The following is a 26,911-nucleotide window of genomic DNA, read 5'->3' on the forward strand; positions in this document are numbered from 1 at the left end:
AAAATCAATTCTTTTACGTATTGAGATTACAAAAATATAAACTATAATGAATTAAAAACCGAATTTTTGTGTTGTGACTGGTCATGTATCTACCATCTTCGTCATGTAGATTGTCAATTAGAGGCTTTAACCAACAATGTCCAGTATTTGTTCAACAAGTTTGTGCCCCTAAGGACCAAGGTGATTAAGCCAATGCAAAATCCATGGTTCAGTAGTGAAATTAAAAACCTAACCCGCCAGCGAGATGTAGCTTACCTCCGGTGGAAGCGATACAAAACTGATGAATTATAACATACATATAACATACAATTTAATAACTGTGTTAACTCAAAAAACAGACGGAACAATCTAAAACGGTTAGGTATTGCAAAATGTAAGCAACAGACAGAGTCTGAGGTGGATGTCGAATTAATAAACAAAAAGTTTTTGGAAATAGATGTATCTGAAGCAACATGCAATCCGTACCTGAATACTCAACCCCTCTGTGATAATAGTTTTAGCTTTATATGTATAAACCAAAGTGATGTCCTAGCTAGTATTCTGCATGTCAAGTCCGATGCTGTTGGTCTCGATAATATGAGTCCAAAATTTGTTAAGCTTTTGCTCCCCTTAAGTTGCCCCATGTTACATATATTTTTAACACGGCTATTAAAACGTCTTCATTTCCGGACAATATGGAAAAACCCCAAAATTTTCCCAATTCCTAAGCTAAACAATGACTATAGACCTATTTCAATATTACCTTTTCTATCAAAAGTCTTTGAAAAACTTATGTCCTCACAGATTCAACTATACTTAGCTAATAATTCTCTACTTAATGAAAAACAATCTGGATTCCGTAAGAAAAGGAGTTGTATCACTGCAATCACTAATATTGTTGAGGATATAAGACAAGAACTGGACAGTAACTGCGTAACGTTTTTGACGCTCCTTGACCACAGCAAGGCTTTTGATTCTGTGAATCATAACATTCTCTGTACCAAGCTTAGGAATATGTTTAATTTCTCAACTAATGCGACGAAGCTTATTAGGTCGTACTTAACGAATAGGTTTCAAGCAGTCGTCTCTGGGACGCAAGTTTCTTCTCTCCGGAACTTATCCAGGGGAGTGCCACAGGGATCTGTGCTAGGCCCTTTATTGTTTTCTATTTACTCGTATGTCAATGATCTCCCTAGTATCCTGTCTGAGTGTGAAGTACATTTATATGCTGATGATGTCCAAATATATGTTAGTAGACCAGTAACTGAAATACATGCCTGTGTCCGTATAAGTAATAAAATGTTGTGGCTAATTGAAAAATGGGAAAAGGAAAATGACATACAACAAATTGTTGTCAAAAGTCACGTTTGAAAGTTATTAATGAACAAAAATGTACATATTTACCAGTTCAGCACAACTAACGCTGACCGAGCATTGAACTTTTTTATGCGTACAAACTCTATTTTCAGGTCTTGGAAATATTAAAAGGGTGCTTAACAGGTAATTTTAATTTACCACTTTTGGTAAAACTGGCTTGTTTAGCGGAACAACAGCAATAAATACCTAATCTTGTGATCTTCTAAAGCTGCAGGCCTGTACTATGTCTTTAAAAAGGTTGTTTTATATGCTTTGTACGCTCTCCTCACGTGCTTGGTATACATACAAAAGTTTTGGATCATTGTAAAACATATTGTTTCTATATTTTAAAAATGGTTTTTCTGGTTGAACTTAATTCAGTATATCCCTTAAGATTCCTTAACTTTTGACATATAACACATTGTTTTAAAAAGTAAAGTTTGGTAGTTATAACTGAACAAAAATTGCCACTTTTACCAGTTCAAACAACTAACGCTGCCTGAAAATTGAATTTTGTATATGCGGATCCAAATTCTATTTTATGGCCATGGAATCATTTAAACTGTAACATTTCCATGTGAGACTTTTCCAAGACTTTTGGAAAAGAAGGTCAATTATAAGGTTGATGTAAGACAAAAACTTCTAATGTCAAACAAAAACTCCTCTCAACGAGTAAAGAGTCGTGACGATCGCACCTTCAACATACTAAAGTACTGATATCAAATTTTGTGACGAAAAAATATTATACACTCGACAAAATAAATAACAGCAGATGAGTGGAAGTGCTGGAGGAGATTTACTGAAGATGCTTAGTGGGAAGGAGCAATACAATTCCTATCGGTCGTGTGCTCGCAATGAAAGTGGGCTCTGGTCAAAAGAAGGCAGATATTCGTAGGTTCCCTCTCACTCTGCGTCTTATAATCAAAATGTAAGTGTCCTAATATTTTAGGAGAATTATTGTATTAAAAAAAAAAACAACTAACATCGTTCTATAAAAATGGAAGATTTGATCATAGTAAAATTAAGTAAGTGCTCGGTAATTTTGCAATTAAGTTAGTCATTGTATGCTTAGCTTAATTTGTTGAATAAATAAATAAATAAATAAAATTAAGTAAACTGAATTTACTTATACTGTTATGTTTATGTATTATACATTACTATTACACTGTAAATTTTTAGTTTAGTGATAGAAATTTGATCCGTTAATACTTGTTTAAATACTTAAAACATTTTAATACTAACATTTTTAAAACTTCATATTGTGTTTTTACTTAAGAAGTAATAATTGTATAGTCGGATATGTTTCGCTTTAGAAAGGGTATAGGAGCAGTGGCACAAACAAGAGAAATCATGTAAAGGGGCGAGAAGAAGACTTGGTGCAGCATACTGTTTGAGTTATTAAAAAGGAAGCAGGCTACTAAACACCTATGTTTTGTTATTAAGTGATATTTTTTGAAAATAATAAAGTTAAATGGCTGGATAAAATGTTTTGTGTCAATAAACATCCCGCAAGGGGCTACACACACCTCTTAAATGTAAATTCAAATATACAAGTAAAAAGCAGGCCATGTCGAAGGTTAAAAATAAATTAACCAAGAAAAAACAAGACCCTTAAAAAATAATTGTACGTTAATGGAAAGCCTAAATAACACAATTGAAAGCAAATATGTATAAATAAACAAAAAATAAATATTAAATGTAAAATTGTAGTTAGAAATTGGTCAACAGTTTAAAGTTGGTTAGCTGAGTAACGGGTATCTGATAGTCGAAGCACTCGATTATAACGTTTTTCTTACCCGTTACTCGTACAGTAAAAGGGTATACTAAATTCGTCGGAAAGTGTGTAACAGGCAGAAGGAAGTGTTTCCGACCCCACAAAGTATGTATATTCTTCATCAGGATCACTAGCCGAGTCGATGTAGCCATGTCCGTCTGTCCGTATGAACGCTGAGATCTGGGAAACTATAAGAGCTAGGCTATTGGGATTTGGCATACAGATTCCTGAGCTTCTTGTGCAGCGCAAGTTTGTTTCAGCAGGGTGTCACGCCCACTTTAACGCCCATAAACTGCTCAAAACTGTGGCTCCTACAGTTTTGATGCTAGAATAAAAATTTAAACTGAAATGAATTGTTCTTATCAATAGATTGATCCAAAAAAAAGTTTGACACGCTCGCTTTAACGCCCACAAACTTCAAAAAATCGTAAGTATAAACGCTGTTACCTCCGAAACTGTCAAAGGTAAAGAATTTGGATTTTAGATTTAGAATCCGTAGCCTTATACGCAGCGCAAGTTTGTTACGCGAATATGCCACGTCAAACCGCCCAAGCCTGTGGCGCCCACACTTTTCATGCTAGATAACAATTTTGACTAAAATGTATTAGTCTCGTCAATACCTATCGAATGATCCAAAAAAGTTTGCCACGCCCACTCTAAAGCCCACAAACCGCCTAAGCGTGTGGCGCCCACTATTTTTATGCTAGAAACAAATTTTAACTGAAATGTATTAGTCTCGTTAATAGCTATTGATATACCTAAAGAAAAGTTTGCACCCTTACTCTAACGCCCATAACGCTTAAATCTGTCTACCGCCCACATAACCATATATCGAGATCACGGGAAGGTGGCGCATTTCAATCTCGCTTTGCTGCTTGCATATCTCCATTTCCCTTTGGTCCCTTTAGCTGAGTAACGGGTATCTGATAGTCGATCGTTTTTGTATTTGTTGACATTATATTGTTATTTGTTTCTTTTCCACAACCGATAATTAAAGAAATATAATAATTTGTTGTTTAATTTTGTGACTTATTTTGTTCAATTTAAACAAAGAACAGAAGTAGGTTTTTTGTTTTGGTGTACTCCATAAGTTGTATTAAGTGTATTCCATTATTGTACCTTTTCAACTTTTCTTGAAGAAATAATAAATCACAAATTAATCTGCTCAGAGTTTTAGTGTGTATTTATCAGTTCGAAACCTTACCCTAAAACTTTTAAAAGTGAAAAAATATTGGTTCACACCAAGAGCTGTAGTATTTAACTTCGCTAGAACTTCACCATCGATCTTTTACAGGAATGTGCAACTTTCTCCTTTTTAACCTTTGAAAAATATCTATTTTTGGAAAATTGGCATTCAAAATACGAATCGTTGTTCACCGCAATTACATCCAAAATGTAGAAAAAGTCTACTAATAAATTCTTGAGTGTAAACACTGCAAAAAGTACAAATTACTTGTGAAACCAAACAAATTCCCTGATAAAAACATTTATACTAAACTGTGAAAAAAAATACACATTGTGAAACCACAATTACCACCAGCGTTTTTAATCTTAAGTTTTCCAATTCAATTAGTATTTTTAATGATATAAATGAACAAATGTATGAAGGAAGAAAAAATACGGACAGTAGTGATGAAGAACTTTTAGAAAGCTAAAGGAATCTCTGTATAAAGAAGTCAAATCAAAGTTCAGACAGTGAGTTAGATGTTGGCAGAGAAAATCTAGCAGGTTACATAGAAAACAGCACAACAGCACACAACAACACAAATTATACGAGCTGCCATCCCGTCAGCTCTAAACACCAAGCCCAAGCCTTTGAACAGAAATTCCAGGAAATAGAGGGAAGACTTCGCTCTATCTCCATAACTAACACAGAGGTCAAGGCCTACAAACCAATTACAATTAATGCTAGTGTAAAATGTGAGGAATCCTTAGATGTTGTAAAATCCATTTCCGAATTCGACGGGAAACAAGAAAGCTATGAAGAAAGCTAGAGAACTTTCTCTAAAAAAATACTATGATGAAATAGAGAAGAAACTTACGCTTCTTACACGAGCCCGCTAATGACAGGTGTGCCTATGCTGCAAGCCTGGCCAAATTTACAAGCGAAAAAGAATGGCGCCAGAAAACTGGCAGTCAACCCAGCCAAAAATCGGGCAACGGTCAAAAGAACCCGCGTTATGTTAGGACAGGGAATGACCAGGCTCATAGTTTTAGGGACCCCGGCCCCGGTAGTTCGAAACAACGATAGTTTGGCCAAAAAAGCCAACATCAAGAGGCCGAGGCTGTGTATGTGGAACCAACTTTTCGTTCTTAATTACAGACTAATACAAGGAAAATAAATGGGGATGTCTCAATGAGAACCCAAAAAATTAATTTTACCCAACAAAATGAAGCCACAGCTATAGAAGACGAAATTTCGGATCGGGAATAAATAAATGTCTTATCCATTTTTTTTATAAAAAGAACACTTTCTTCATTCTGAATTGCCTAACGGAATTCGATGGGATAGTGGGCCTTGATTTCCTAAAGGTGGTAAACGCAAGAATAAATCTGATAAATTATACTATACGATATGAAGGGGGCACGGGACCCTTCTATTTGCAGAATTTAAGGATGTAAGTTGTAAAAAACTCCTTTCAAAAAATGATCAAATCAAGATCAAAAGCATTTGCGGACCCTCACAAGTCCCTGCCTTACAACATAAAAACGGTTGCAACAATCCCAACAGATGAGGAACCTGTTTATTTTTTTTCGAAAATGTACCCCTATCCTCAAGGGGTAGCGGACTTTGTTAATGCGGAGGTTAAACAACTTCTTGCTGATGGCATAATTCGACCGTCAGAATCACCCTATAACAACCCAATTTGGGTCGTAGACAAAAAGGGTGTTGACAAAGATGGCCACAACAAAAAGCGGCTCGTTATTGATTTTAGGGAACTAAATAAAAAAACCGAAGATGACAAGTATCCTAATCCCAATATATTGGTAAAATTATCAAATTTAGGTAAAACCCAATTGTTCACAACATGGGACTTAAAATCGGGATTACACCAGATTAAGCTGGCGGAAAAAGATAGGAAAAAAGCAGCCTTTTCAATTAACAATGAGAAGTATGAATTTTGTAGGCTCCCTTTTGGATTGAAAAACGCTCCGAGTATTTTTCAAAGGGCTATTGATGATGTATTAAGGGACGTCATAGGGAAGATTTGTTACGTCTATATAGATGACGTAATAATTTTTTCCGAAACAAAGGAAGATCACATTAAACAATTCGATAAGATCCTATAACGTTTATGCGCTACCGGTATGCGCTTATCCAAGGAAAAGTCAAAATTCTTCAAGGAAAGTGTGGAGTACCTTGGATTCGTAGTATCGCGAGGGGGAAAAAGAACCTACCCAGAAAAAGTGCAAGCGACAAAAAATTTTCGGCCACTGAGAACTTTCTTCAATCTTAGATCATTCTTGGGATTAGCTAGCTACTACAGATGTTTTATAAAAGGGTTTACTACCATTGCGCGACCGCTCACAAATGGGAAGGTGGGTGCGAACCAGTCGAGAAAAATTGAGATAAATTTAAACGAAGCTCAGAAAGAGGCCTTCGATCGGCTAAAGAATATTTTAGCATCGGAGGAGATTCTCCACAACACCGCATTGGGGCCGTATTATCACAGGGCAAGCGACCAATTACCAGTGACGAGGAATATCTGGCGGCAAATGTAAAAGAACTCTTAGCCATTGTATGGGCATTAAAGAGTTTAAGAAATTATTTATATGTGGTAAGAAATCTAACGATCTATACAGATCATAAGCCCTTTACTGCTGTCATATCTCCAAAAAACGAAACAAACGACAACAAAAATACATTGGAAAACGTTCGTTAATGAGCACAATGCCACGGTCGTTTATACCCCTGCCAAGAAGAATCAAGTGACGGATGCTCTTTGCCGCCAAAACGTAAACGCACTAGAAGACAGTGGTGATTCCGACCTCGCTACTACTCACAGCGAGGAATCTCTGACCTATACCATAGAATCAACAGACAGACCATTAAGCTGCTTCGCAACGCAATACATTGCGAGCTCCCTGTTCTTGCATTTATGCAACATTCCCTAATTAAAGAATTTCCCTCAACAGCCTTTAGACATTCTTAATTGTTTGTAGTCGATGTAAGGGACAAATCGAAACAACTCGAAATAGCTGCCGCCGAACACAGTAGGGCACATCGCGCAGTTTAAGAAAATATGAAGCAAATACTGCTAGATTATTTTTTTTTCAAAAATGACCAGAATTGTGACGGAAGTCGTAACAAGTGGCGGGGTGTGCTTAAAGGAAAAATATAATCGGCATCCATAAAAACAGACCACTGCAAAAACACCCATCCCAACATACGTAGGGGAAATTTAACACATTGACATTTTTTCTACAGACGGAAAATATTTTTTAACTGCTGTGGATAAACGCATTTTTTATTCCACAGTTTAGCGAAGGCGACCTCACCACGGTCAGACTAGAGCTAAACGAAAACACTCATCACACCATAGCATCATTCTATCTGGCTCACGACTACGACGGGCCATTACCAAACACCAATACACAATAACTTATGCATACGCACTCATCTAAGGAACTCATCCTGGGTGCGGACGCTAACTCACACCTCACGCAACGGGGAAGTACAAACACAAACGAAAGGGGTGAGACTCTACGACTATCTCCTTCAATCAAATCTATTCATCTGCAACAAAGGTAATGACCCAACTTTCATCACTAGGAATAGGAGGGAAGTCTTAGACATTACACTAATATCTGATCCCCTACTTAACCAGCTAGAAGCGTGGAAGGTGTGGATCGAACACTCATTCTCAGACCACCGATACATAGAATTTACAATAATTCTAGACTGTCCTCCCGCCGAGAACATTACTAATCTAAGATTAACCAACTGGGGATACTACAAAAATTTCCTCAATAGGAACCTACACGCTCCACCGACGAACGTACGCAACGGTCAAGTATTCGATAACCTAGTTAATACTTTTACTGACATCTGCGGTGAGGCCATAAAAAGGGCTTGCCCAAGCAGAACAGTCAAAGCAAAGCACAAACCCATATGGTTGTGTTCCACCACCCTGGCGAACCTTTAAAGAGAGTGTAGAACTTACTTCAATAGAGCTAAATACAATAATAGCAAATTTACCTGGAACTTATACCACACCAAACTGAACCTATACAAAAAGGAAACTAGAATATCAAAACGAAGAGCATGGGCTAATTTCTGTAGTAGCATAGAATCTACTGCGGAAGCATTCAGACTCAGAAGAATTTTAGCAAAATCTCCAGCAACCATTGGCTACCTAAAAACCAATGCTGACAGCTGGACGGAAAACAGTCAGGAAACCCTTGAACTACTGTTAGACACCCACTTCGCTAAAAACACCCAAGTAGTGGAGGAACTCTACATAGAGGAGAACCTTGACGACCAGAGTATAGACAACATCTCGAACCCTGACCGCATTAAGTGGGCTATTAATTGTTTTAAGCCCTTTAAATCCTCCGGCCCAGACGGTTTCTTCCCGGCCCAGCTACAAGGGACACTAGATATATCCCTACCCTGGCTGACAGCCATCTTCCACGGCTGCCTTGCTCTAAACCATATCCCAACAAGGTGGCTGGACGTTAAAGTAATTTTTATACCGAAAGTCGGCAAACCCTCCCACAGCAACCCAAGAGACTTCCGCCCGATTCATCTCTCTATCTTCTAGTTGAAGACCCTGGAAAGGCTAATTGACATCTATATCAGGCTAACCGTCAACCCAAGCCTACTCTCTGGCGCACAGCACGCGTACCGTAAGGGCAGATCAACAGACACCGCCCTCCACTCTCTAGTATCTAGTGTAGAGAGAGGTTTCCGCAATAAGGAAGCAGCGTTTCTAGACATAGAAGGCGCCCTTAACAACATCACCCCAACGGCGATTACTGGTGCTCTGACTGAACTGGGCATTGAGCGGCCCATAGTGGGACTCATACAAACCATGCTTACCAGCAGAGTAGTGTACTCCGCTACGGGATCAGCCCACTCGACCAGGAATATCAGCAAAGGAACCCCACAAGGGGTGTATTCTCACCTCTTCTATGGGTTATAGTGGTCAACAAACTTCTATCACTTCTAGAAGAGGCGGGCACTAAAGTGGTAGCCGCAAACTCTTTGCAATCTAATGGAGACAGCCTTATCCACCCTTTCTAGGTGGACGGCTGTCTGTGGACTGGGAGTTAACCCAGAAAAGACCGAACTAGTTCTTTTAACAAGGAAGTATAAGGTACCAAAGCTAGTTCTCCCAAAACTACACCAAACGCGCCTAATCCTTAGCAATCAAGCAAAGTACTTAGGTGTCATCCTTGACAAAAAGCTCCACTGGACAAACAACATCCTAGATCGCACACGCAAAGCGGCCATAGCTCTCTTCGATTGTAAAAAAGCATTAGGGAGGAAGTGGGGTTTCTTCTCCAGGATAGTTCACTGGCTATACACTGCAATATTCAGGTACATTCTCCTCTACAGAAACATCATATGGTGGCATTCCCTAGAAAAGAATTGTAACCTCCGGATCCTTCACAACATCCAAGGAAGCGCAGAAATCTGCATCAGTGGGGGTGCTCCGCACCACCGCCACTGAAGCACTAAACACAATTATCGACCTCTGCAACAGCGCTGAGGCTTCGCGAAGCCGCGGCATGGACAACAGGCTCTACGGGTCACTCCTGTATCCTAACAAAACATACATTCCTACCACATAGTACAGACTACGTTCCACCCATAGTCAACTTCGAAAGAAGATATAAGATCTTCATACCCACCCGTACAGACTGGGACAACCTCCCACATCAATTCGAAAACGCCGTCAACATATACACAGACGGCTCCAAGCTTAACTCCCAAACTGGTGGGGGAGTCTTCTCTCCCGAACTAGACATAAAAGTCTCATTCCGCCTACCAGACTACTGTAGTGTTTTTCAAGCGGAAGTCATGGCAATTCAGGAAGCCATGGCCCACCTGGACACATCAGAACATCACGATATAGACATTTTCATCTTCCTCGACACCTACACAACAAACTCAAAAACAATCTCTGAATGCCGCAAATCTCTTAACGAGATGGCCACTCATCAGAGAATCAGCCTCATCTGGGTGGCTGGACACCGTATTGAGGGCAAGTGCATAGCAGACGAGCTAGCAAGACAAGGGACAACCGCCGACATACTTCGCGATTAGGACACGGTGGGTATGCCCATGGTTACCTGCCCGCTCCACCTCAGGCAGAGACCAACAACCGATGGAACACAATCTCAACATGCCACAGTTCTAGACACATGGCCAATTTACAACTCGAAAAGAACAAAAACTACAATATAGTAGGAAGGACATCTCCACTCTTCTCTAGCTCCAAAAATTTTTCTCCACACAACTGTCAACGCTATGCACACAATATAGCGGTGTATTCGGATTAGAAACCGAATCGTTGAGTACAAATAATTTTTATGAACAAAAGCTGAGATTGAAGGATGACGAACCGGCTTATATCAAGAAATACAGAAAAATTAATGAAAGATAAAATTGTCGAACCATCTGTATCTGCATATAACAGCCCACTCTTATTAGTTCCGAAAAAGTCCATACTGGGCTCAGTTAAAAAGAAGTGGCGATTAGTAATTGACTATCGTCAGATCAATATAAAACTATTGTCTGATAAGTTGCCTCTACCTATAATTGATGACATTTTAGACCAACTAGGTAGAGCAAAATATTTTTCATGTCTCGACTTAATGTCAGGTTTTCACCAAATCGAGCTTGAAAGAAGCTCTAGAGATATAACGTCCTTCTCAACAAGCAATGGTTCGTATCGCTTCACGCGATTACCATTCGGCTTAAAAATAGCGCAAACTCTTTTCAGAGAACGATGACTATGGCATTCTCTGGACTAGATCCTTCTCAAGCATTCCTTTACATGGATGATCTAATAGTCTTTGGTTGTTCCGAAAAAACATATGCTTAAAAACTAAACTGATGTTTTTGAGAAATGTAGGAAATACAACCTCAAGTTACATCCTGAAAAATGCTCATTTTTCATGCATGAAGTCACTTTTCTAGGACATAAATGCACTGATAAAGGAATCTTGCCCGACGACAAAAAATACGTCATAAAAAATGATCCAGTCCAACACGATGCGGACAGCGCTAGAAGATTTGTTGCATTCCGCAATTTTTACAGACGTTTTATTAAAAACTTTGCCGACTATTCTCGCCATATAACTAAGTTATGCAAAAAAATGTTAAATTTGAATGGACAGCTGACTGCCAGAATCCGTTCGAACATCTTAAATCGGCTTTAATAGAACCAACATTGTTACAATACCCAGATTTCAGCAAAGACTTTTGCATAATAACAGATGCTAGTAAGCAAGCTTGTGGAGCAGTTTTAACTCAAAACAAAAATGGACTCCAACTCCCAGTTGCATAGCATAAAGATCTTTTACAAAGGGTGAAAGTAACAAAAGTACAACGAAACAAGAACTTACAGCAATTCATTGGGCAATAACACACTTCAGACCATATATTTATGGTAGACACTTCACTCTCAAAACTGATCACAGACCCCTTACGTACTTATTTTCTATGATAAATCCGAGTTCTTGAATTAGAAGAGTACAACTTCACTGTAGAGCATCTGAAGGGTGAAGACAATTACGTAGCAGATGCGTTATCAAGAATAACCATCAAAAGCTAAAAGACATCACCAGAAATATAAATAAAGTCACTACAAGATCTCAAAGTAGACAGAAATCCTGCGAAGGAGAAAAAGAAATAGAGTTGCCTAGGCAATCTATAGAAAAAGCTTCAATGACGAAGTACGTAAAGTAGTGACCTTGCACGTTAATAATATGACCTATTTCTTCAAACATGGAAAACAAATTACTGCAAGATATAATGTTAGCGATTTATTTACCAATGGAATTCATGACTTAGGTCAGTTCTTCCAAAGGCTTGAAATGCAAGCCAGTATATGTAAAATCAGCCAACTAAAAGTGGAAAAAGGGAAAAAATCTTCAAGCCAGTTTCAATTGATGATATTAAAAAAATGGGCAATAAGACACTGGAATCATTGAGAGTAGTGCTACTCAGCCCGGTGACCGTAGTACATAATGATAAAGAAAAAGAAGCTAAACTGTCTACATTTCACAACGATCCAGTACAAGGAGGTCACACTGGCGTAACTAAAACCTTGACCAAGGTCAAATGATATTAGTATTGGAAAGGTATGACCCGATATATTACTAAGTACAAAGTAAATGCCAAATATGCCAAAAATCAAAAGTGACAGCACGTACAATGAGTCCTATGACAATCACAGACATTCCAATAAATGCTTTCGACAGAGTGATAGTAGGCACAATTGGTCCACTACCAAAATCAGATAATGGTAATCTTTTATAGTAAGGTACGGTCCAATGAAAACGTTCATTTCGGGCATGGGAATCGAATATAAGAATTCAATTATAAACGACTTGTGCAAATATTTAATATTAAAAATATAACATCTACAGCACACCACCACCAGACAGTTGGAACAGTAGAAAGAAGTCACAGAACATTTAACGAATACATACGCTCATACATATCGATTGATAAAAATGATTGAGACGAATGGCTAAAATATTTTGTATACTGCTTCAACACTACACCCTCAATAGTACATGATTACTGTCCACATGAGTTAGTTTTTGGCAAAACATAGAATTTGCCAAAACAATTTAATACTATAAAAAATACAGAGCCTATATATAACATAGATGATTATGCTGGAGAGAGTAAATGTAGATTGGAAATAGCACATAGAAGAGCTAGAATTATGATAGAAGAAAATTACAGGAAAAACTAAGAATTTTATGAACTGAACTTGAAGTAGAATATAACAATTGTGATTGGACGCCCATATATACATATATCATCATCAAGCATGAATTGAATATTTTTAACAGCAACATTGATTACCTTTATAGCACATGTGTGTTAATAAGGGAAAAAACTATCCATCCAAAGCAAAATCCTTGGTTTACCAATAACACTAAAATAAACAAAAAAGGAAGTTAACTTCGGCAAGCCGAAGCTTGTATACCCTTGCAGCATTACATTTTAAGGGACTTTGAATATATTGATACGTTTTGCCCTCCTTTCTAAGCTCAATCAATTTTTTCTTTCTCCCTTGAAGCAATGAGGTCCTCTACCCACTAAAGCTAATTTTTTTCTATAGTTATAGTGTATTATGGTTCAATTTATAATAATGGTCTTCATTAAAAACCTATTTTTACCATTTTAGTGAACAGCCGAAATGTTGTGTCCGTGTTCAAAAATATGAAAGAAACCCAAAAACAGACCAAATCTAATAAGGTTTTTGCTTGTTTTGTATCTCTATGATCCATTCTACAAAAAAGATGTACTAGCGATTAACTAATGAAAAGGACTATGCTAATAAGCCGTTATATAGTTTCGCTTCTGTCGCACTGCTATTTTAATGAACACAGCTGTATGCTAGTGGCCAAATCAATTTTGATTCCCACCCTGCTTACGCAAAAATGAAATGTTGCTTGTAATTCAATCGTCCGTTACGTGTTTAATCTTCGTCGCACTGACCACTCTTCCCACCTAGTTCAAAATATTCTTGACATCAGCCTTAGTCAGTGGATTGACCTTAAGACATTAATTTATTTTCAAAAGATTGTGTGCACCCGTGATCCGTCTTACATGTTTAGAAAATTCTTCCAGCTCAATCGCAAAGAACACAAAACTCTATTATCCTCAGATATAAAACCCTTTGCTCGAAAAGGCAATTCTTTATTAATGCTATTCGCCTATGGAACAATCTACCTCATGCTCTTAAAACCATCAGAAGCGCGTCTCAGTTTATCTCTAAAATCAAAGAATTTATGCTTGCTGCAAACTTAAACTTATACTTAAACTTATACTCAAATTGTAAACACAACTTTGTTAATTTTGAAGTACTCCATTTAAATTATTTATTTTAATTAAATATTCTTTACTCAAGCCGATGTGACTAACGCAATAAATATAAGTCTTTACTTGTAGCGTTAGGATATAAATAAATAAATTAAATTAATGTCTGGCAGCTATTCTCGGAGTAAAACGATTTAGATCGCATGTGGAGGTGAGCAAGAGCATTGCCAGAAAACAGAGCTTATGGTGAAATGGCGAAAGCCTTGAGCTGGCTGCGTCAAAGATTTCACTGGCCGGGAATAGTAAGCCAAGTCCGAGCTTACGTTAGGGATTACACAGTTTGTAAAGAAACCAAACCAACGATTTGCGGTCCTAGACCCGAGATTGGTGCGGAAACGGTAACACTCAGGCCATTTCAGAATATATACATTGATTTTCTAGGCAAGTATCCGAGGTCTACTCGTCTCTAAATGCGATTCGAGCCTATTTAGAGCATGATCACCGAGACTGGGATCTTTATCTATCGCAGGTTGAGTGTGCACTCAGAGGAGCGGTCCACCAGGCTACCGGAGTGTCTCCCTATTACGCTCTCTTTGGGCAAAATATGTTCACCAACGCAGCAGATTTCCAACTGGCGAGGCGTTAGAAAACAACGAGAAGAAATTCGAAGGAATTCACACAAGGCATACGAAAGGAGCGCAACTGTGTACAATCGGAGGTCAAAATATGTGCAATTTGCACTTGGACAGGATGTATACAGGGGAACTTCACTTTGAGTAATTTCGGACACAACTACAATGCCAAATTCGCAAGGAAATTTATTAGATGTCAAGGATAGGTAACAACATGTACGAGGCTGAGACTTTGCAAGGGAAACCTAGAGGAATATACCACTCGAAGGATTTGAAGCAGTAAATTGCGGATCTATTAGCAACCTACGGCGAGCCCTGGAAGAGAAGCAGTCGGTGAGAAGGGCTTGCTGAGGTACTGACCTGTCTTCCGCGACGAGATTCCAAGTCCAATTTCACCTCGAAACACCTTGCCATTTTTTTTAATTTCATCGTGCACCAGCAAATTCGTCTTTTTAAATTCGTCAATAAAACAAGCCCAGCTGCCTGACAGTAAGATCATGCTACTTTGAACTTTGAAAACTTAGGTCACTCTACAAAGAATAACATTTTTTTTTTATGTATTAAGTTACTTTCTTCCGTGAGGAGGGAAGAATTATTTGGGCTCCCCGTTGGAACGGGTTAACGCCAACGACAATGTATAAAATTAAATTTCAAGAAAAACAAAATGTAATAGACTGCTTGTAAATAGCGTGCAGTAGTTTCTGGTGATGTTATGATGACGATGAACGACGAGCGATGAAGATGATATAGATGTGTGTGAGAAATTTCAAATTTACGACTTGGTGAGTTGGTATAAGCGTGAATGGTGTTATAGTGTATTAAATAAGCAGTGTGGAGTGTGTTATATTAGATATTAATATTAGCAGCCCGAATGAAACTGGTAACCAATTTTCTATTGTTTCATTCCCAAGAAAACGATATATACCGTTATATTTAAGTAGTGTTGGATAATTCTGTCTTGTTGGTGTATACTTTGAGCAATTTAACAGAATATTCGAAATGTCTTCATTAAACTTTCTTAAACTTTCATTTTGGAAAGTGTGTAATTATCAAAAGCGTGTCCGCTTAAGATTCTGTTCAGAATCTTCATTTCTATACGGTTGAATAGGTCTTCTTTGTTTTAAACCAAGGCTTGGAAGGGATATACGGTGAGAGGAGAGAGTAACTCTTGTTACGCTCTAATGAAAACAGACTGTATTTACGCTCCCCGTCTTGTTTTATTTGCGCGAACATATGAATGATAGCGTCTTTGAGGGTCCATCTGACGGATACGAAAGAGCCGTTCATCCTAGTATTTTTAGCCGCTGTATCTTGGAATGTATATTGGAATGGCTTGGAATGTGGTGAAACTCTACGGACACCAGGGCTGGATTGTTTATGACTTTTTTCAGAATGCATTAAGAAATGCAGTTTTTGGAGTCCGCGTTCTTTATTGTCTGGATGGCATCAAGACTGTCAGTTAAAATTGTTATTTTAGAGAACTTCTTTGAAATACCGAAGTCAATGGCTTTCTCTAGGCCTGTAAGTTCAGCAGTCAGCGACGACAGTTTTTTGTCGCTGTATAAACTTTTTACTGAACTGAAATTTATGTTAGCAAAAGCACTACCTGTACAATTTTCCGACACAGAACCATCAGTGAAGATGTTTTCCATATTTTTTGAGGTTAAATCTATTATTTTGTCCTTAAGCCTAGTACTCAGATCGGCTAAGAGTTTCACTAGTCTAAAAGTCTTATTCTTTGTGGTATGACCGAAGTTTTCAAAGTTCACCCGCAATGCATGTTGCATGGTCTTACTGTCAAGCAGCTGGGCTTGTTCCCAAACGGAAAGCAAATCAGTTAAAGCAATTTAAAAAAGAAAAGGCTGCTGGTGCACAAAGAAATAAAAATACAAATAAATGAAATGTTCAACGAATGTTTTTATTTATGTAAAATATAAGTTTAAGGCTTTCTTCTCGTCCCACGGGTGCTTCGCCATCTTTCCCGCGCCATTTGTAGTCCAGCACCGTGTCCCAATAGGCTGGCCAATAATGGCCTGTCGGTCAAGTCCCACAATAATGGGCAACAGCTTGGATTAGGCGTCCTTTTTCATCTAGCCGTTTTTCTTCCATTTTTCATTTTTAAATTCCCCACCGCTTTTGCACGAATACCGCCAAAGATGAAATTTCTTATTCTTTGGGCGGCGGCTAACGGCGTTCATCGAAAATTCAATTCTGGTATTTTTTCTGGTATTTCCTTAGCTCATATGAGTACCGCGCTAAAAAACTGACCCGACGAAAAGCGTTAGCCGCGTATATGCCTCTCTCTCACTCCTATAATTAGCTCGCGGTTTTCGTCGATGTGAGTACTAGGCTTTAAAGCCTAGTACTCAGATTGACTAAGAGTTTCACTAGTCGAAAAATCTTATTCTTTGCAGTGTGACCGAAGTTTCAAAGTTCACCCGTTCTTACTGTCAAGCAGTTGGGTTGGAAATTTAAATTTAAAAAGGAGGAGTCTGCTGGTACACAAAGAAATTAAAATAAAAATAAATGGAATTTTCAACGAATGTTTTTATTTATGTAAATTAGTAGTTTAAAGCTTCCTTCTCGTCCCACGGATGCTTCGCCATCTTTCCCGCCCCACCGCAGTCCAACTCCGAGTCTCAATAGGCATATTGGACCTTGAGGAAGTGGGAGCAGGATTGGGAACGGGGTTGATCCGCTGATGCTGCAGGAAGTCACCCAGCATCCTGGCAGTGGCTGGCTAAGGCTTCTCCAACTGTTCCTTAGCGGGAGTTACGTATAACCCCACTTCACTTCCCACATATGTCCAAAACCCAATTTCTTCTTTACCACCTCTTAATAATAAAGTACAAGAATTGCTTAACTCATTAAATGCTAAATAAACAATATATTAAAGTAATACAGCAAACAGGAAATGCACAGGTTAACGATCTGGCACATGCCAACCAAAATAAGTTCTAAGAATCCAAATAAGCAATATAACACAGTAAACAGGAAATGCATAGTTCATCGATCGTTATTAAATTCAGGCTAACTAGAGGCCAACGATCTTACACATGTCGACCAGAATAATTCGTAATAAGCACTTCTGTAAACCTAAATTAAGTTTTCTTTAAAACATTATCAATAAAGAATATTCAGTTGATTTTTGCCCACCAAACCCGCTTGACGTGTTTTACTTACAAATAATTTATTTTTTTTTAAAACTTCGCGACTCCTTAAACAAAATTGGCGCAGTCGGTAGGATCCTTTTTAATTAAAGAGGGTCCAGTGATTATTCAAATCGAACTTAACGCGAAGAGAAAAAATATAACAAAAATTTTTTGTGATAAATAAAAAATACAAAAAGTCAGCGAACAGAAGCGAACTAAAAATCAGTCCGCTAAGTGAACGTGGTGCAGTGCATAGAAAAGTGCATTGATCAAAGCAAAACCAGACCAAGCAGCGCAACAGCATTAAATCCAACTAAAAATCAGTGGATTAATGCCTGTAAAGATCGAACTAAAATCGACTTAGACAGCGCTAAGAAGGAAATCAACTCAACCTGGATAGAAGAAGGCAGCGAAGGATCGCTTCATACGACAATAGCAGGATGGCTCACGATAACGGCCAGATGCCCCAAGCGGATCTTTTGGAACAATTGGCCATAAGGGAAAGACAGCTGGAGCAACTGCAACAAGCGTATGTACAGCTCCAAGGAAATGGAAACAACCCAGCCCAACAAGAGCGGTTGTTCAAAAACATCAATCGTTTGGCAACCTTTACGGGAACCGGGGAAATCTCCATCAACTCCTTCTTCAGTAGCGTGGAGTACCTGTTACAGACGGTAGAGGACCCACAACTCAAGAGAGAAGCCACAGGGACAATATTCTACAGGACAATTCAGGGTCAAGCAAAGGATGCAGTAATAAATATCCCGGAGCCGGACAACTGGGACCTGATAAAAGCCACCTTGAAGTTAAGGTACAGACCAGACACGGAGCCGCACCAAATCTACAAGAGGATATGTGACCTGAGAGTGAATTCGGTGAGCGAGCTTGCAGTAGAAATTCAAATATAAAATATAAAAATGATGAATTAATTGTGTATCATATGAATGATAATTTTATAGATTTAAGTAATGTCGAAATTTTATTAGTTAACACAGCCAAAGAAATGACACAAGGCACTTTACTAGACAAGATCTACGAAGTCAGAGATTTAAGCACTATATTAAAGATAATGATGCAACGCAGATATGAAAATAGTTGCATTAGGTATCAGTATAGGAAAGGTAGACCTAATCAAAACAATTACAGGAACAACAACCAGAATACCAATCAACAATATAATCAGCAAAACAATACAATGCAAAATGCACATCAAAATAAGAATACCAATCAACAATATAATCAGCAAAACAATACAATGCAAAATGTACATCAAAATTATCAGAGCAACAATTCAGGACAAGTTAGACAGAACAATACCCCTCAGAATTTTAGAGGCAATAACTCCGGACAAAGTAGACGATATAAAAATAATCAGTGGAATCAACAAGCAGGATCACATCAGTCTAGGCAAAATAGGCCAGCGAATGTGGTACCTATGGAGGTAGATATCATAGAAGCCAACCAACACCAAAACAATACCGACCAAAGCAGATACGAATATGACAACTACAACAGTGACCATAACTCGAACAGTAAACACGAAAATAATCAAATGGAAAACTATCCACAGGCAGAATTCAATAATACGGTTTTTTTTTACGAAGCCGCCTCGGATGGGTTACCACTAATAGAACTTAACATAGACAAACAGAAATACGTGGCCTTAATAGACACAGGAGCCACCTTGAGTTTAGTTAGCGACCAGATTAACGGTTACAGAAAAATGAGACTAAATACGCCCATACCATACACTACAATTAACAGCAAAGACGTAATAGCGTACGAAATTCATACCACAGCCCCAAAAGAATTTAACTTACCAAATAACGCAAGAGTACGATGGAAATTAGCCCCGGGGCTAATTTCCATCGTACTCTTGCGTTATTTGGTAAGTTAAATTATCCCTATGGATAGACCTCCTAAATTTGTTGACTGCATTTATAAACATTGAGAGGAAGGTTTTAATTTTAAATCAAAAAGAAAACGTAATTATAAACAATCCATATCAATACGAAGAAGTTTCTGTATTAGAAAGTAGCAGTAAAAACTTAGAGAATTTGAAACTCGACCACTTAAATGAAGAAGAAGTCAGAGAAATTAAAGTCATTGTACAACGATTTAGCAAACTTTTTTTTAAGGAGGGAGACCAACTAACTAGTACGACAGAAATTGAACACGAAATACGGACCAATACAGAGGAACAGTTAAACTCAAAACTTTATAGATACCCACCACAACACGAGGAAGAAGTTAGGAAACAAATAAAAGAAATGGAAGAACAGGGTATAATTAGAAAGAGTAATTCAAGATACTCTAGCCCACTTATAGTTATCCCGAAGAAGATCGACAACTCAGGAAAGAAAAAGTTTAGGATAGTAATAGACTACAGGAAGTTAAATGAAATAACCATAGACGACAAATTTCCAATTCCGATCAGATCTTAGTCCGAGAATCAGACAGAAAAAAAACGGCATTCGTAACGCCACATGGACTATATGAGTTTATAAGAATGCCATTTGGGTTGAAAAATGCCCCTGCCACATTTCAAAGACTTATGAATGAAATACTTAGGGATCACATTAATAAAAAATGCGTCGTGTATCTAGACGATATACTTATTTTCAGCACCTCATTAAAAGAACATATTCAAGCTATTAACGAAATATTCCAAATATTAGAAAAGAAAAATTTAAAAATACAGATTGACAAGTGTAACTTCATGAAAAAGGAAACTGAATTTCTAGGACATATCCTTACAAAAGAGGGCATTAAGCCAAATCCAAATAAGATCGCAATCATAGAAAAACAAGGAAGAACGCTATAGTCGAGTACCTCGACTATCAGATACCCGTTACTCAAAGGGAAATGGAGATATGCAAGCAGCAAAGCGAAATTAAAATGCGCCACCTACCGGCGGTAGACAGATTTAAGCGTTATGGGCGTTAGAGTGGGCGTGGCAAATTTATTTTTGGATCAATCGATAGGTATTGACGACACCAATACATTTCAGTAAAATTTTTTATCTAGCATGCAAAGTGTGGGCGTCACAGGTTTTCGCGGTTTGTGGGCGTTTAAGTGGGCGTGGCAAACTTTTTTTTAGGTCAATCGATAGGTATTGATGAGAACAATACATTTCAGTTAAAATTTTCTGTCTAGCATCAAAAGTGTACGAGTTACAGTTTTGGGCGGTTTGTGGGCGTTAGAGTGGGCGTGGCAGTCTACTGAAACAAACTTGCGCTGCGTAAGAAGCTCAGGAATCTGTACGCCAAATTTTAATAGCCTAGCTCTCATAGTTTCCGAGATCTCAGCGTTCATCCGGACAGACGGACAGACGGACAGACGGACAGACGGTCAGACGGACAGACGGACAGACGGACAGACGGACAGACGGACATGGCTAGATCGACTCGGCTAGTGATCCTGATCAAGAATATATATACTTTATGGGGTCGGAAACGCTTCCTTCTGCCTGTTACATACTTTCCGACGAATCTAGTATACCCTTTTACTCTACGAGTAACGGGTATAATTACTGTTACCACGAACAGAGAAGCAAATAAAAAGCTTCTTAGGTATAACAGGTTATTACAGAAAATTTATAAAAGATTATGCTAAAGTAGCACAGCCAATAACCAAGTATTTGAAAAAAAATGTTAAAATGAATCTAAAAGACCCCACCTATGTCGAAGCATTTGAAAAATTAAAACATTTAATCAGTTCTCACCCAATTTTAAGATATCCCAATTTTGAAAAAAAAATGTACATTAACTACAGATGCATCAAATTATGCAATTGGATCTGTCCTATCTCAAGACGGTCATCCAATCTGCTTTGCATCAAGAACGCTAAACAATCATGAAAAAAATTACTCAGCAACAGACAAAGAATTCCTAGCAATACTATGGAGCGTCAATTATTTCAGACCATACCTTTACGGGAATAAATTCAAAATATTAACTGACCACCAGCCAATAAAATTCTTACACTCAAAACATAAAGGTAAAGATATTTCAATATAATAATAAATAAGAATATCAATTTGAGATAGATTACTTGAAAGGAAAAGAGAACAGAGTGGCAGATTTTCTTAGCAGACTGGAAGACAGCCACCTCACGAACAAAACCGAAAACGAAAGAGACAATGAATACGAAGATAATATTTCAGACATAAACATGATAGCAAACATTGAAGATAATCTCTCAACATCAACAGTACACTCAGCCGAAGAAAATTTACACAATCATTTTTATATAAAAGAGGAAATAGTTAACAAATATAAAACACAAATAATTATTACAGACAGTAAAACAGACGAGTATAAAACAATACATGGAAAATCAATAATATTTATAGCAAAACAAATATATACACAAAGGAAAAGTCGGAATCTATTCAGAATTATCGTATCAAGAGTATAACATAGTACAAGAAAAACTAATAGAAATGTTTTCAGACAACAAACAATTAGAATTCATAAAATGCACACTCAGAGCTCAAGATATTGAACATGAAACAGAAGCAGTAAGACAAATTTCGTTTTATCATGTAAGAGAAAGTATGCACTCAGGAATTCAGGAAACATATAACCAATTGAAAAACAAGATTTACTTTCCAAAATTGTTAGAGTTGGTGCAAATGGTTATAAATCAATGCGACTTTTGCAAAGAAATAAAATATGATAGAAATCCTATTAAAAATAAATTCAGTAAAACGGAAACCCCATCAGATAAAAATCAGATAATACACTTGGATACATATGTAATAAAAAATACACATTTTTTAACGACCATAGATAAATTTTCAAAGTTCGCAGCAGTATACCCATTAAATGATAGAAATCATATCACTATAGTAGAACAATTGGAGGAACATTTTACGAAAATAGGCAAACCAGGTAAAATAATAGCTGATAACGAATTTGATTCATTCAGGATTAAAGAACTACTAAGACAAGAAGGGATAGAATTACACTTGACAAAACCGAATAGTCACACTGGCAATTCAGATGTAGAAAGACTACACAATTCACTAGCAGAAAAGTTTAGAATAACATATAAAACGGAAGCGTCGAATATGTCAGTAAAACAAATTATGCAGAGAGCAGTGAGAAATTACAATGAAAGATATCACTCCACAATCAAATGTACCCCCAGCGAAGCCCACAACAATAAGATAGAATTGACAAAAATAAACGAAAATATAGATAGCGCTAAACAAAAAATGTTAGAAAAGCACAACGGCAACAGGGAGCATTATGAAGAAAAACGAGAAGAGGGTTTTATAAAGAACTACAAGGCAGTCAGGCACAAAGAAGCTCCGAAATTCAAAAAAGCAAATCTCGGTAATATTGACCCAATAAATATTAAACGCCCTTATAAATTTACAGAAAATACTAACGACGACTATGTTGCTGACGACAATACTAATGACAATGGCAATAACAACAACAGCGGGAACACTAACGATTCAAGAAATACCTGATCAGGACGGGTATGCGCAAATAGAGATGAAAAATCAAGATATAATTATCACAACAGATATAGTAGTACATATAATAAACTTAAAAGATATTGACAATATTTTGAACGAAATAGGAAAAAACATAGAAATGACAAACAATGACAACAAACACATATTACAATCGGAACTAACTGAAACAAAAAACAAATTGTATACCCTATATGGAAACCACAATCGCGAAAGAAGAGGATTAATTAATGTAGTAGGTAGTTCAGCAAAATGGTTGTTTGGAACAATGGACGATGAAGACAGGAAAGAAGTTGAGAATCATATCTCTACATTTAAAGAAAACATGCAGGAAACAGATGAAGCATTAAACAAGCAAATTTACATAAATACGTATTTCAATGATACAATAAAATACATTGAACAAATAGTTAAATCAGATAGAGAGGCAATAGAGAGACAATTGAATGCAATTAGCAAATTCGAAAATAACAGATACCAGGAGAACTTATATTACGACCAACAGATAAAAATTCAGTTAATAAAAAATAAGATTGAACATTTGCAGGATAACGTTGCTTCTGCTAGATACAATATATTACATCCCAGCATATTAACAGATCACGAAATAAAAAAATACAATATCGATTTCAACAAACTAAACCATATAAAGTTAGCTACGGCTATGTTCAGAAATAATCTTTTAGTATTCGCAATAGAAATACCAAACAACTTTGTAACAGTAAAAATACAACAGATAATACCGATGCCTAATGAAGAAAACTTTGAAATAGATCAGGAATCAGAACTGATATTTAACTATAAAAATTCAACATACATCTATAAAACAAATAAAAAATTAAAAGAAATGCGAAAAAGTAAACATTGTGTATTTAAGAAAAATTGCAAACTGGTACAAAGAAATGAAATGCAAATATTAGAACTAGACGAAGAAACCGTAGTAATTAAGAATGCTAAAAATGAAACATTATATCAAAATTGTAACAGCAATGAAATTAAAATGAAAAAAATATTCTAATACACTTTACAAATTGTACAATAGGTATAGAAAATAATTATTTTACAAATTCATACGAATTAGATAAGAAAAGAATTTTATATGAGAAATCAAATCAAACTCAAAATTTTACTAAACAAATCACTTTTGAGAAAATATTGGAAAATAATAAGATTAACTGATCGAACATAAGAAAATTAAAAACACATAAAGACATAAATTATTTTTTTAATGCAACCATACTTTTGTCAATAATTGTATTAATTGCTTACATTGTTTTAAAACACAAGAACATTAAAATTCAGCTCAATAACAATAGAATTCAGGAGAATTCTTATCTAAAAGGGGGAGAAGTTACGTATAACCCCACTTCACTTCCCACATATGTCAAAAACCCAATTTCTTCTTTACCACCTCTTAATAATAAAGTACAAGAATTGCTTAACTCATTAAATGCTAAATAAACAATATATTAAAGTAATACAGCAAACAGGAAATGCACAGGTTAACGATCTGGCACTTGCGAACCAAAATAAGTTCTAAGAATCCAAATAAGCAATATAACACAGTAAACAGGAAATGCATAGTTCATCGATCGTTATTAAATTCAGGCTAACTAGAGGCCAACGATCTTACACATGTCGACCAGAATAATTCGTAATAAGCACTTCTGTAAACCTAAATTAAGTTTTCTTTAAAACATTATCAATAAAGAATATTCAGTTGATTTTTGCCCACCAAACCCGCTTGACGTGTTTTACTTACAAATAATTTATTTTTTTTTAAAACTTCGCGACTCCTTAAACAAAATTCGGGCGCCCTATTTTCCTCCTCCCTATAGAAGCCAGCGGGTCCTCCAGCTCCGCTTAAGCTGCCAAGTAGCTGGTGGTGGTGGTGTCCGGAGTCCTAATGGAGAGGTGGTCGGAGATCGTATTACTGGTGGTTCTGCTAAAAAGATACTTCTAATAGTACAACGCGACCAAATTCTTTTGGCCAGATCTTACTTTCTTTGCGAGGACGCGCTCGGCAGGATGTCCATGTAGAGATCGAAGTCCCACTCGGCATGTTCCTTCCCACTGGGATTCTCTAGTGGATCTCCTCCAGCACTTCAACTATTCTGCGAATTTGCCCCTTTTGTAGAATTGCTTCCTGTCGGTGAAATCCAGCAATAAAAGGCATAAGCTTGGATTTGGCGTCCTATTTCATCTGCTCTGACCTTCTGGATTCGATTTTGGGGTTTTCCTTCCATTTTTAATTTTTAGTTTCCACATCGCCTTTGCACGAACACCGCCAAAGATTAAATTTCTTATTCTTTGGGCCGCGGCTAACGGCGTTCATCGAAAATTCACTCGCAAAATCTGGTATTTTTCTGGTATTTCCTTAGCTCATCTGAGTACCGCGCTGAAAAACAGACCCGACGAAAAGCGTTAGCCGCGTATTTGCCTCTCGCTCACTCCTATGGTTACCTCGCGGTTCTCGTCGATCTGAGTACTAGGCTTAAATAAAGAGAGAATTATAGCTTCGTTTGCCATTTTTGTATTGTTACAAGTACCTTTAAAGAAATTTGTGTCAACTGAAATCCATCGTGTGAACAGAGAATAAGGACAAAGAGGAGCAATACTATCCAGGATACTTTTAAACTCAGCATAAATACTACTGTAACTAGTATTTTTGGCTACAAAGGAGTTTGACAGAAGCGACGCAGATGGTAGTCCATGAGCGAACGTTTTGGCCAACTCCTTTGCTGTAGCGAATTTAATCCCATAAGCTGGAGATAGTTAAGCTGCAAGATTATAAATAATATTAATTGGAGTCGATTTAATTAGTCCTAAGGTCTTTCTAAGATGAAAATTAGCATGCTTATTTATGTTGTTTTGTACTGATTTTGAAATGTTAGAAAAAAAGGAGCAGGCATATTCATATCTAGTTATAATAAATGCTTTATAAAAAAGTAATGACTTGCTTGGATGTACTCCGAAGCGGCATCCACTGAGCATTTGAATAAACATAATCGTTTGATTAGATTTAGAGATCGTTTTATTTACATGCTGAACAGACGAGTTATTTGAACTTATGACTGTACCTAAATAATTCACGCTATCTACATTTTTTAAAATAATATTATTGCGCAAGATTTGCTGATTTGTTTGGATTAAAAGTAAGATTTTTAATCTTGCACAGTTCCATAAATCTATTTACTTTTTGTTCTAATTTCTTTTCAGCCACCGAATAGAGTTTGTCATAGCAGACTAGAAAAAAGTCGTCAGCGTACTGGAACAAAATACTGCCATGGTCATTACTTAAGCTGTGAAGCTCAGCTGTATGTAAATTAAAGAGGATTGGACTCAGACAACTACCTTTGTTTACTGTAACCTCTGCAGTACCCATAGTAAGAAGTCTTTTACTAAGGAAATTGATAATGAAATATATATGATTGTGATCGATACCCAAACTGATTAATTTGCTACCCAGAATAGGGATATTGACGGCATCAAAGGCTTTACTTAAGTCTAAAACAGCTG

At 37.1% G+C, this 26,911-nt stretch overlaps 1 protein-coding gene and 1 long non-coding RNA gene across 3 annotated transcripts; both read left to right on the forward strand.

Annotated features, from left to right (window-relative positions):
* Nucleotides 1–15,302: 15,302 nt before the first annotated feature.
* Nucleotides 15,303–26,828, forward strand: LOC139355158 (uncharacterized). Of its 2 annotated transcripts, none has more exons than XR_011605877.1 (2): nucleotides 15,303–15,534; nucleotides 26,612–26,828. XR_011605877.1 is itself a non-coding variant. In XM_070999492.1 (2 exons), the coding sequence occupies exons 1-2, from the start codon at nucleotides 18,345–18,347 to the stop codon at nucleotides 26,720–26,722; spliced, it is 546 nt and encodes a 181-aa protein (XP_070855593.1). In that variant the 5' UTR covers nucleotides 17,845–18,344; the 3' UTR covers nucleotides 26,723–26,828. The 2 variants fall into 2 exon arrangements, 1 of the variants encoding a protein (XP_070855593.1); XM_070999492.1 differs by lacking the exon at nucleotides 15,303–15,534 and adding an exon at nucleotides 17,845–18,779.
* LOC139355159 (uncharacterized) lies at nucleotides 21,467–25,131 on the forward strand. The gene is made up of 2 exons (XR_011605878.1): nucleotides 21,467–21,903; nucleotides 23,292–25,131. It is a non-coding gene; the product is annotated as an uncharacterized lncRNA (long non-coding RNA).
* Nucleotides 26,829–26,911: the final 83 nt, after the last annotated feature.

The sequence above is a fragment of the Drosophila suzukii genome, unplaced genomic scaffold, assembly GCF_043229965.1.
Source record: "Drosophila suzukii unplaced genomic scaffold, CBGP_Dsuzu_IsoJpt1.0 scf_9, whole genome shotgun sequence".
Lineage (NCBI taxonomy): Eukaryota > Metazoa > Arthropoda > Insecta > Diptera > Drosophilidae > Drosophila > Drosophila suzukii.

Coding starts and splice junctions, on each gene's coding strand:
- LOC139355158 (XM_070999492.1), top strand. CDS start 18,345: ATGGCTCACGATAACGGCCAGATGCCCCAAGCGGATCTTTTGGAACAA. Junction 18,780..26,611: donor GTGACCTGAGAGTGAATTCG/GTGAGCGAGCTT, acceptor ATTTCTTTTCAG/CCACCGAATAGAGTTTGTCA.